The sequence below is a fragment of the Gorilla gorilla genome, chromosome 14, assembly GCF_029281585.2.
Source record: "Gorilla gorilla gorilla isolate KB3781 chromosome 14, NHGRI_mGorGor1-v2.1_pri, whole genome shotgun sequence".
NCBI classification, from domain to species: domain Eukaryota; kingdom Metazoa; phylum Chordata; class Mammalia; order Primates; family Hominidae; genus Gorilla; species Gorilla gorilla.
This window is the reverse complement of record NC_073238.2, coordinates 49248282-49260607: the sequence shown is the minus strand read 5'-3', so window position 1 is coordinate 49260607 and position 12326 is coordinate 49248282. Positions and strand designations below refer to the sequence as shown.

Sequence of the window (12326 nt, the reverse complement as noted above, 5' to 3'; positions counted from 1 at the left end):
GTCAAGATGATTAAATAAGATAACACAGGTCATATGCTTAACACAGTGCCTGACATGTAAAGATTCTATCACTGTCATCATCATCATTATCAAAGGTAATGGTGTATTTAAGTAGCAAAACTTGGAAATGGAAGATCCAACTTTGGATCTCATTCTGCTACTAAGCAATTTTGCCACCTTGGACAAGCTCCTTAACCTCAGTTATAGATTAGTTATTATTTCAAAGGAGTTGGAAGAGGACATTAAAAACATAAGATATGAACCCAAACCCAATCTATAAATGTCAATTCCCTTCCCAAATGTAAAAAAATTAAATAACATAAAAATATGTATATACCATCTTTTAATATGCTGCAAGTTATTTTTCTCAGAAAATGAAAGTATTTGCTAAAGAGAAATATATCTAGATATTTTTACTCCCATAAAATTTGCTATTAATAGATGTTTGCTCTATCTTCATAAACTGAAAGAGAAATCACAATTATTAGAAATTATATTACCCAGATGCTAGTATAATTCCTTCTATAACTCATTTGTTTTATTCAAGCAAATATGGTATATACAGTGGTTCAAATAATTACCTCCAATATATAACAAGAAAATCACGAATTTACTTTTTCTGTATAATATATTATAATAATGCATACTATATTTAATTTCTAATATTCTAAATTAAAAAAATTTTAAATACTTTAGGTATTAAATATTACAGGACGAAGCATAAGAAAAATGTTTACTTGTCAAAGGACTTGATATATTTCAAGAAAGAAGAAATATACATGTTTAATTAATATAAAAATACTCACTTTGGCTAAATAAGAACATAAGGTAACAGATAACATGAAAAGGAAGTGATTAAAAAGAAATGACCAGCTGGCCATGGTGGCTCATGCCTGGAATTCCAGCACTTTGGGAGTCTGAGGTGGGAGGATTGCTTGAGCCAGGGAGTTCAAGACCAACCTTGGCAACAACCCTGGAGGTTGAGTCTGCAGTGAGCTGTGATCACGCCACTGCATTCCAGCCTGGGTGATGGAGTAAGATCCTGTCTCACTAAAAAAGAAATGATGATTGTTTGCTCGGGCAAGTTAAAATAATCTTAAATGCTCTTTCTGGGCTCGTAAACTGTTACAGCTATTCCGAGTGACATTTTACCAATATGTATCAAGGATTTTAAAGAGGTTCCTATAATTTATTCTTAGTTCTTTAGGCTAAGAACTATTATTCTGGTTCAGAGTAATCTCTCAAGTATCCACATTATGCCCAGTGAAAATGTATAAAATTCAAAGCCATTTACCACATAACCAATTATTTCCCAAAACTCAAATATTAATAACTCATGGTATAGTTCTTGCTAAGTCACTTTAGTGTACAAATCCATTCAATTGACCTGCATTCATTTTTAATTTCCTCTGAATAGCCTGTCCTAAGTTGTCTATGGGACACATTCCCTACCAGAGAATCAACTCACTGAGGCTGGCTGGTCCCTCCCCTTCCAACATCATCTCTTCATACATGCTGTTTTTGGGATAATTTCTAAGTACTAGCTACATTTGCTTAGTAATGGGAAAGAACTCTAGCTTTGGAACCTGAAGGTCTGAGTCCCAGCTGTGCTACTCAGTACCTAGATAACCTTGTCTAATTACTTCACATTTTCTACAGCCTTAGTTTCTACATATGTAAAGCAGGAATGGTATCTATAAAAGGAAATTATTCTGAGGGTTAGAGGACACTGCTGTGTTCAATTCCGCAAGTGTACTGTAAATAGTTAAGAGCTATTAAACTATAGGCTAATGTTAGTTTCTAAAATAGTCATAAATTAGTTTTTAATCCTTTAACTTGCCCCTTAGACTTGTTACCCAAGTAGTCTTCTAAATATTTAAGCAAATACTCCCAGAGGGAGTAACTATTTGCCTTGGATCACCATTCATGTCTTACTACATCAACATGTGAAAGTCAGCCCTGTGAGAGAAGAGATGGAACAGACTCCACACAAAGCAACTGGTGTTACCTCTTGCCTCTTCCATCCCCAGTTTCTCACCCTCCTCATGCAAAGTAAGAAATCAGAAAAACTACCTCAGGCACTGATAAAGACTATGCAGGATTCAAGACAACAGATGTCCTATGCTTCAGCAGGAGATCATGATCTGTGTGTACCTAAGAGTCCCCTCCCTGACAGGTCACTAGGCTCAGGTACTCCAAGCTAAAATAGTACAGATCATTTTTAGTTAGGTCATTACTTCTTTCTATGGTCAGGTGATTCTCAGGACCAAGGTAAGAACTAAAACAACAATAGTAAGTACTAACTAAAGTTTACTATATACCAAGCACTTTACATATATTAACCCATTTAATCTGCTCAACCTGTATATCTATCTTATAAGGTTGAAATCCCATTTTACACACAAAGAAACTGAGGCACAGAATGTTTTAATAGCTGTATGTTATTTCATAACATGGATGTAAAAATAATATATTTAATGTTTTCCTATTGTTGAACATTTAAGTTGTTGCCACATGTTGTATCATAAAAATACACTTAATTTTCATACCTGTCCACAGGTATTTTTTTCCTTAGCCTAAAGAACTAAGAATAAATTATAGGAACCTCTTTAAAATCCTTGATACATATTGGTAAAATGTCACTCGGAATAGCTAAATTACTTTAAATACCTAAAGTATTTAAAATTTTTTTAATTTAGAATATTAGAAATTAAATATTTCTAAATATTTAATTTAGAAAATTAGAATATTCTAAAATTTTTAATTTAGAATATTAGAATATTTAATTTAAACATTAGTATTTTAATATTTTTTAATTTAGAATATTGGGGCACAAATGGATAGAAACCCAACTCAAACTGGCTTAAGGCAAAATGATGCACTGAAATATCTGGAGATAAAACTGACTTGAGGGGATCCAAAGCTGCCATCAGCAATGTATGGCTTGGTTTTAGGTGCCTCTTTAACAGCTCTGTTCTCAAGTAGAATCTGACTTCATGGTGCAGACTGCAATCAATTCTAGACTTATATTCTAACATTTTCAGCAGCCCCAGCGAAAGCACCTTTTTCTTTCTTCAGAAAGAAGTTATCAAGCTGTCTCAGAAATGCAGCTAAATTTTATAACCAATACCAGTTACTGTTGGGCCAGACGTCAGTTTCTCTGTCTGGTCCAGGAAAGCAGGATAAAGTCCAGTGAATACCCAGACCATAAAAATCAAGAATGACTCCCTAAAAGAGTATCAAAAAATCGAGAATGTTAACAGCAGAAAGAATGGATGCTAGGCAGCCAAAACCGGCAGAAATCTTTAACATTAGAGTCCTTGGCTACCCACCATCTCAGACACTCATTTCTTTTCATACATATAACTACTTAAATATCCATGTTTAACATGGCTATCTTAGACACAATAGAAAGTGTACTTACCACCTTACCAGAGGGTGAAAAAAGACAAAGACAAATTACTGCATCTAACCTCAAGTCTGAAATTTTTGTGTTATGACAATATTCTTCTTGGTAGTACCTCAAACCTGACCAATTATATAGCTATGTAATAAATTTAACTATAACTTCTAATTAATATACAATGGTAAAAGAACATTAAGAAACAATAACTGCACTTAGAAGACTGGAGAAGGTTAAAGAAACACCATGATAACTAATTTCAAAGCATAAACCATATATCATTGGTCAGAGTAACAAGAATTCCCTGTCCTTGCTAATGGAATTCCTTGGGTCGGCCAAAATGAACACATTCACTACCACTATATCTCAGAAGATCTCACTTATTAACCTCCAAAATGCAGATTTTCCGTCTAGCAGCTATACTGCTGGAGCTTAGAATTGCCTTAGAAGTAAAACAATGCAGGCTTTTGTTTACCAGGCTTGAGGTTTCTCTAGAAGTATGGCTTCCCTAAAACTTTGGTAAGTTTTCTGTCAATTTACTTAAGTAAAAGGAGTTGAATTCGCAGCCAAAACAAGAGATCCTGTCAGGATCTTGTCAGCTTTTAAGTTTCAGTCACATAGCAATAGGCCTTCCCAGTACTCTTATCCCCTTAACCGTCAGCTTAATGATCTTCCTTGAAGCAATGTGAAACAATAAACTGGGTGAGGAGGCACAGCTATTCTATCACTTGCTCCCTGGTTGCATCCTATTTTAAAGCTCTTCACAACTGGATTACTGTTACTTTGGTCAGAAGGCTGGCGTATACTGCATGAGAGGCTTGGGAGAAGCTTATCAGACAGAACTTTATTTGGTTCTCATTTAAACTCTTGGCTTTCCTCTTGCCAACTTTAGCACGGGGTAAAAACTTAGGCCTTTATGACCTACAAAGCTTTAATATTCTAATTCTCTGCTATCTTGGATGGCAGCTACAGGCAGAAAGAGCCTCTCTGCCTTGGAAAGGCTACATTTTCTTTCTGCTTTGCTTTCAAGCATGCTAACTTGGACCGAAGTTAACTGCTCTCTTAAAAGACATTGTATCAAAGACTCCAAAAAGTGACCAAAATATTCCAAGATCCCTAAAATTCCAACCTCAGTAGTTCCATTGACAAAGATAACACAGCTGACAATTTAAACAGCTGCTCTGTAAAACGGAACTGCTAGAGGACCACAAAGTTCTCACTGCCTTCCACTCCATTTCAAAATCTAAGGTCTGTGTCCTACAATGTGTCATTTCCAGATACTATTGTCTATGTTACTGGGGATTCCTTCTATTTACAAGTGACAAAAAACCCAACTTACACTGCTTTGAAATAAATAACAATAGTACATTTTAAAGGAGATAATTTAATGGTTAGAAGATAATCACCACAGACATAAAGAACTCTAGGTTCTCCAACAGAATCATGAGGTTGTTTGCTTTACACCTGATCAAATTCTAAGACAGGGACCTACAACTCTTAAGAATTTACACATTCAGCATCCCCATCAGAAAGCCTTCCAGCACAATTCCTGGAACCTACTCTGGCTCGCTACCCTTGGGTTAAATGTTTGTCCCTGAACCAATCACCACAATTCTTGCCACACCTAGGTTAGATGTCTGACCCTCAAGGCAGGCAGTGGGGTAGACCCACCTAAACCAGCTGAACTACAAATGGGGAATAAGTGAATCATCAAAGGAAAACTGAGGTACCACTACAAAGAGGTGAAATGTATGCCAGACACGCAAAAACAAGAGATGTCCACTATTCTTGGCAATATGACAAATGCTGACAATATTTTCTACAATTTCTCTTCAATCCATTACGTATTTTCTTTGTTAACAACATGACCTTGTTATGTGATTATATTTGATTATACACAAAAGTTTACTGAAAAGTTTTTACCAGATTCGAACTTACTAACAGATGCCAGTTCAAAATAACATCTACATATGCAGTAATGCCTACATAGTCAGGTAATATCATACACATTGAACACATATTTCTAGTTTGAGGAATAAGAAATACATGAAGTTTATATGAGTTGAGTTTATATATGAGTTTATTTCAGGATCCTAAGTCTGGACCGTAAAGTTGAACATAACTTCAGAAACTGACCATAACCATTACTGCCTAATACAGTGTCCTGCACACTACAAACGCACTTAACTTACCCAAGGCCTAGAAATACAAAAAATAAATATACATAAAATCAATTCCTGCCCTCATGGAGTTCACAGCCTACGAAGGGAAACACACATAAATAACTGCAATGCTACAGGGTGATATGTGATGCCAAAGAGATATGCTGACATTGTATAAAGACAAGAAATGGAAAACCTGAAACTAATGCATAACAATATGTTCAGTATATAGTTAAAAAAAAATGCAGGTGACTGAATTTTATAATACAGCTATACCAGTGACACAAAATGGGCGCTGGGTCTGTTAGACCCAATAAATTATTTCACACTGTTTGGGAAAAGTATAGAAAAAGAATAAAGAACCTTGAGATATTTTTAATTAACAGCATAGTATTTGCCAAAAAGCAGCTAGCAATACACAAAACATTTATTTAAAATTAATATAACTTGATCGTTGACTGACCACAGAATATTTGCTGCCTTAGTGTCATTATGTGACTAAATTAATATTTCTATGGAAAATCTCAAAACTCCTTAAGATATTGAAACCTCGAGCATTTACATATGAATCCTGAATTTTATTTTCCATACCCAATCATGAGAATACAACTCAAATTAATATGAAAAGGCTTATATATCAACATAAATTAAAATGCAGGAAATTATTTTAATATAAATGTGGTTTTATTAGTATTAAGGACCTCCATGATTCTAAGATGCAACTGTATATTTTTTAAATAAATATAATTCAAATGCAGAAGACACCTTGTTTGTAAAATTCTAAATATCTTTAAAACGAAAATTATGACTATCAAGCTGCAAATTTAAAAAAACTCTAAGGAAGAAGAGTTACTGCCATATTCAAGTACAAAAAAAAAAAACACCTTAAAGTTACCCTTTTAACAAAAATACCATGATCCATAAGCCAAGATGAGAGAAATTTAGTAAACCACAAATCCCCTCAAAGCATCTTGTTAGACTTCCAGTTCAGCCAACAGCATGCCACTTAGAATGCAAAAAAAAAAAATCAGAGGAAATATCATTTTCTACAACTGGACACACTGATATAACTCACAGTAACTCATGAAAAAAAACTACAAATCCATGAAAAAATTTCATGAAAAAAATTTCATGAATTCAGTTATTCATAAAAAATCTTTGTCTACAATTAAATTCCGTAATTATGATCACAGAATTATACTATACACATAAGAAAGCCATTCCAAAAAAATTATGAATTCTTTCACTAAGTAAATATTAATCCTCTAAGCATATTTTTCTAGAAATTTATGTTTATAAAAGAAACTTCCATGTTATAAGCAACGATAACACGATACTTACATAGCTTTTACTTCAAATATGGATAAAGCTTATATAAACATATGTTAAGTGTGTTTACAAAAGAAGTAATAGATTAGGTAGTACGCCAGTTTTACAACTGAAAACAATCAACAAAATCTCTTCTCTGTAGTTAAATTCTCTTATATTGCCACTTTAAATAATTCCTCCAGAAGCCAAACTTTGTTAACGATCAGTTTCTTTCATTAGTAGAGCTACAATGCAAAATCCTTGACAATGCACTCTGACTGTAACTTTATTCACAAACTAATTTACCTACCTTCCTAACATTATCCATTCCATATTTCAATGTTTTAAGTCAACTATAACATCATTATACAAAATACATACATCTCTAATAAAAATGACTAATTTTATATCATATCACATTGGTGATTCCTCACCAAACTCCCACAATCCACCTAGTAGTAAAAATAGGTCTCTAGACCTTTGGGAAACAAAGCAGAAAAATTACAGCCACCGCTCTGTTGAAGAAGTCCTACACTTTAGTGCATGCTTAAAACTTCACTCTGCCCAGCTTTTAATTCTTTGGCCAAGGCATGTGAGAAACAGCACCTAAAAACCAAGTATTTATGAGTATCCTTACATAGGAAGAAAAAATAAACAGGAAAAAGAAAGAAAAATACACTGACAAAGGTGACTGAGAAAAGGGTATTGTTTAAGGTAGAAACTCCTCTTTTTTTTGAAGTTTCATTAGTTCTCCTTTTCTGTCATTCAGGGCACAGTAATAGGTATTTCACTATTTCACCTTACATTTTTATTTAATGTGTTAAATTAAAACTGAAAATTTTAAAAAATCATTTTAGATTTAATATTAAAGGTTTCCAAACTCTAACGAGTCACTGAGTGTCCTATATGAATTTTATTGGTTTACTTACTAAATAAATAGAATTAAGTTTGATAATCAGTTTTTTAAATGCCCGTGACTTCCACATATTTTTGAGAATCCACTTAAATTTTCATATGACATTTCCATGAGTGTATTGGACAATAAAGCCCTAAATCTACAGTTCAAGAAAATTACACTTCAAATGACTAATTTATACTCCACAATTAATGTAATTAACAACTTAGTAATGAACAGCTCCTTTTGTCATTTATTCTTTTCTCCAAAAGTTTCTATTTAAAAATCTATTGCATTCTTTAAATATATACAAAGAAATTTTAAACCTAACTCTTTAAATTCCAAATATCATTGCAGTTACAAAGTCTTAGGTGGATTTGAGGATATACTATCTCAGTATTACTTTATTTCTAGTGACTCTAAGCTTAATGGTAAAGTTCTCTAAAATAACGTCTGCATACTGAAACTTCATGTCAGATTTTCACTGCTCTGAAGAGTTAAATTTCTTTTTTTATCTCAAGAGAAACATTTCACTTCCTTTCTTAGTCTACCGTATATCTAAAAAACCCCATCTGTTAAGAACTGATTCAGCATACATTGCTACTGCTGCAGAGTCCAAACTGGTTATACATTCAAATCAGTTTCCAGGTTGTGAAAGCTCTACTGCCTCTTACCAGGTTAAAATGTATTAAGTAAGCATAGGAATACTTACTAAAATAGCCTAATATAATCTAACTTAAAAATGATATTGGTTAGATCAAAACTGCAACTAAAAATGTGTTCCTTTTAATTACAGAAATACAGTTACCTGCTAACATACTAACAGTTTGAGATTTCATTTATCTTCTTTTAAAAAGAAATGGCAAGTACTGACCTCTTATTTGCAGCTAGTTAAAATTAAAACTCAAGAAAACCGTATTTCTAGTAGTGTTCTGAAAAGAACTTGGTTATATCAACTTAGTGACATTCCCTCAAACTTACACTGACTTTTCATGATGATTTATTTGAAAGGTACACAAAAGTAAAAAGAGGTGTTTTGTTTTAAACAGCAATGAATATAACAAAGACAGATAATCTCCTTTGACCTGACACACTAGCAAAAGGAAAAAAACAGCTTCAACTTTTCTGTGCATTTACGAGGTTCATAAACCGTAGACATTATCTAATGCATGTCTCACGACACCACTGATGTAGCTGCAGCTTTCTCTCAGTTTTCCAATAGAGTAAGTAAAAATAATTGCTTAGCTGAAAAATGACTGCACGGGTGTTACAAAGTACCCCTGTAAGCATACTGTTATATTCCTGTGACCCCACACCAAATACAATACTCAACTGATTGCTCTCGATTTATGTCTTGCCTCCCAAAGCCCAACCTTACAGTATGTCAAAGACTAGATCTATTGCAGAGAAAACTGTTTAAAAAGCTTGGCTGCATTAAAAAAAAAAAAAAAAAAAAAAAAAACAAAAAACCTCCATTTACAAAGCAATAAATATGAACTACTGTTAATTATCCTCAATGTATGATTCTCCTCTCCTTATTTCTTTCCATTTCTTTGCCTGACATCTTAAACGCTTCTGAGCCTCTCTGTAGATAGCGCAAAACATTAAGTCATACACACTTCTGCAGTAACTCTTTCTTACCACGAAAGGAACCAAAACCTAGGGCTGCGTTTAAAACCTTTCCTTTAGTCTTTACCCACATGCCACACTACTGAAAGTAACCACAGAAATCAACCTGTATGATTTGGTGTCCTCACACACCTTGTGTGCACAAAAAATGACTAAGAGATCAGTATATTCAGGGCAATATTACAAAGAAGGGACGGCTGCTTCAGAGATGGAGGGGGATGGATACAGACACAACACTCTCCATCATGGCCTTGGAATATTTAAAGACAGATGCAAAACTGCATCATTTTCTGTCTCCTTCGAAAACATCACACCCCAGCTGCTCAAGTTGGAAGCTAATGCGCTTCTCATATTTCAGCAGCACGGGGGAATTTAGGCTCCAGGGGCAAGGCTGTCATCCTCGGAGAGCGACACCACGGACAATTAAGTGTGAGAAAAAGAACCCCAGAGAACAGGAGGCCTCCTCACCTCCTAACTAAACTCTAAAGTCGACCCAAAACCTTCACCGCGGGTACTGGTTTACTCGCGGTCCTAAAAAGTGATAAGAAGCGGTGTTAAGTTGGGCACTGCGCTCAGGTGGCAGGAGAGGACCAGAAAAAGGAGGGGGAGGTGGCGTGGCTCTAGCAGCGCGCAGGCAGGTCACCCGCTGGGCAATACCAGCTGAACGCTCTGTGCTCCCAGGGACGCGCGGCACGTGTGACCCTGGGGGTGAAGGGTGGGAGGGAAAGGCGCTGGGGACGGTGTATGTGGGGACTGGGGAAGCAGACTGAGAGCACGCCTTTTCCTTACCAGATTGAGCACCGTCTCCACGATGTCCCTGTTGCTGACCTCTCCGACCTGTATGAGTCCAATCAACACTGCGAATTTCATCCGGATGTTGCGGATCGGCACCGAAGGGTTAATCATCCCCGCGGGGAGCATCACCGAGCCGGAGCCGGACGCCCCCCTTAGCTCCCCCATCCCGCTGCCCCCGGTGCCGCCACCACCGCTGCCCCCGCCGCCTCCGCCAGCGGCCCCGACGGCAATGAGCCCCACGGGCTGAGGCTCGAGCCCCGGGCCCGGGCCCGGCTTCTCGCTCGCCATTGGCCCCCCTCCTGAGGAGAAGGGAAGAGCAGCGGTACTGCCGCCGCCGGTACCGTTATACCTGCCTCGGCCCCCGCCCCCCGGCCGTCGCCTCGGAGCCCCAGCATCCACCAGCGCCGCGGCGCCGGGCCCGCTCCCCGCCTGCGCCTCAGCCCGGCCCGCTCCGGCGCTCTCCCCCGCGGAGGCGGCGGGGGATCCGCAAGCTTATTCTCGGCGGTGGCGGTACCGCTAACCGCTGCCGGGCAAGCGGCCGTGCCCGCCCAGCAGGTGTGCCGCTGCCGCTGCCGCTGCCGCCGCCGCTGCCTCTGCTCTCTCCCTCTCCCGGTCCGTCCGGCCCGGCCCGCCCCCCGCGGAGATGCTGCAGCCGCTCCGAGAAGCCCTAGGACGCGAGCAGCTGGCCACGACGCTGGCCGGTGCTGAAGCTCAGGCTGTGGCCGATGCTATTGACGCTGCTGCCGCCGCTGCTACGGGCGCCACTGTTGTTGTGAAGCCCCGACGCCGCCGCTCACTCCGCCATGTTGCCGCCCCCTGCCTGCGGTAGCAGCCACTGCGCCTGCGCACAGCCTCGGGGGGGCGGAGCCCTCGGTGCACCCCCTCTTTTGCCCTGCCCTCCTTCTCTTCCCACCCACCCACCCCGACACCCCTCGTCCCTCCCCCAACCACCCCGAACGGATAGACAGGTGAGCAGGTGCATGGGGACTGCTGCCAGACGCTGGGGCAAGCTGGCAGAGGCGGGACGGGTAGTGGCTTCCTTGTGGTTTTTCCCTTGAGGGCGGATTCTCCCTTTGGGGAAGGACACAGTGTGCATGTCTTGCCTTCGCTGCCACCTCCTCCTTCTCTCAATATCCTCTTGCTGGGAGGAGGTTCCTCATCTCCGTTGTTGCATCCAGCTGCTGCTACTGCCAGTGCCACGTGCCTTGTAAGGTAGGGGAGTGGCAGACGACCTCTTTCTGCCCCTCTTCGCCCTTCCTCGCAGTCCTGTCCGCCTGCCCTCCCTAGAATTTCCCAAAGAAAAAGTGGCTGGCAAAGCAGAAACAAACGCGCGGGGGGGCGGGGGGGCGATCCTGCATTGTCGGAGGAAGAATACAGACGGAGTGTAATGGTGCTTTTTCTACAGCCATGAAAGAGGCTGACACCTGCACACTCAGGCACGACTTAAAATAGAACTTGTCAAACAGTGATCCTCTCTGGATCAAGCTCGGAACAACAAACAGCTCTTGAACTCGCCTCCCAGCCTAAAAAGACTGCAGTGTGTGACACTGTGGGGTAGTTTGGTGGGACCGACAAATCCCACACTTTCAAAATCCTGACAATCCTCAGGTATGACGCCAATTATTGATGTTTCCTTTTTTCATAGGCACGTACAATTCAGAGGACTTTCGAAATTATCTAAAAACATGGGTGATTCTCACTGCCAGCCTTGTCTGTGAGAAAAGTACATACCTATGTCTGCACAGATACAAGAGACAAAAAATAAACCTTTAATTTTTAAAAATTAAAATGTACACAGTAATCTTGCTGCTAGTATTGAATTAAAACTAAATAGGCATGACTGTTCCTTGAAAGGAAGGATATAATTTTCTTTAATATTTCATGAGGTCTTCCCTTTTCAATAAAGATTATTGCAAGTCACCAGAAATATTAGGTATCTTGAGGTATATTCAAATCGTTTTAATTGTCATCTCAAATGAAAAAGGTCAATATACAAATCCACCATAATCAGTTTTGTTATTATTCATATTTAATTGGACCTGCCAGTCAAGTTAACTCCCAGGATATGGGAACACGGTAAAATTCTAAGTACCACAAGTTATAAAAAAGTTCCTCAAAACCAGTACTTAGGATG

At 38.7% G+C, this 12326-nt stretch overlaps 1 protein-coding gene across 6 annotated transcripts in view; it reads right to left on the bottom strand.

Moving 5' to 3' along the window:
- NBEA (neurobeachin) overlaps positions 1-11033 on the bottom strand; it is a 723498-nt gene extending 712465 nt beyond the window's left edge. For all 6 annotated transcript variants that reach the window (XM_055360199.2, XM_055360200.2, XM_055360202.2 and 3 more), the window contains exon 1: positions 10187-11033. In XM_055360199.2, coding sequence (XP_055216174.2) covers positions 10187-10480 — 294 coding nt within the window. In that variant the 5' untranslated portion in view covers positions 10481-11033. The remainder of the gene's footprint in view (positions 1-10186) is intronic.
- Between the last annotated feature and the right edge of the window lie 1293 nt (positions 11034-12326).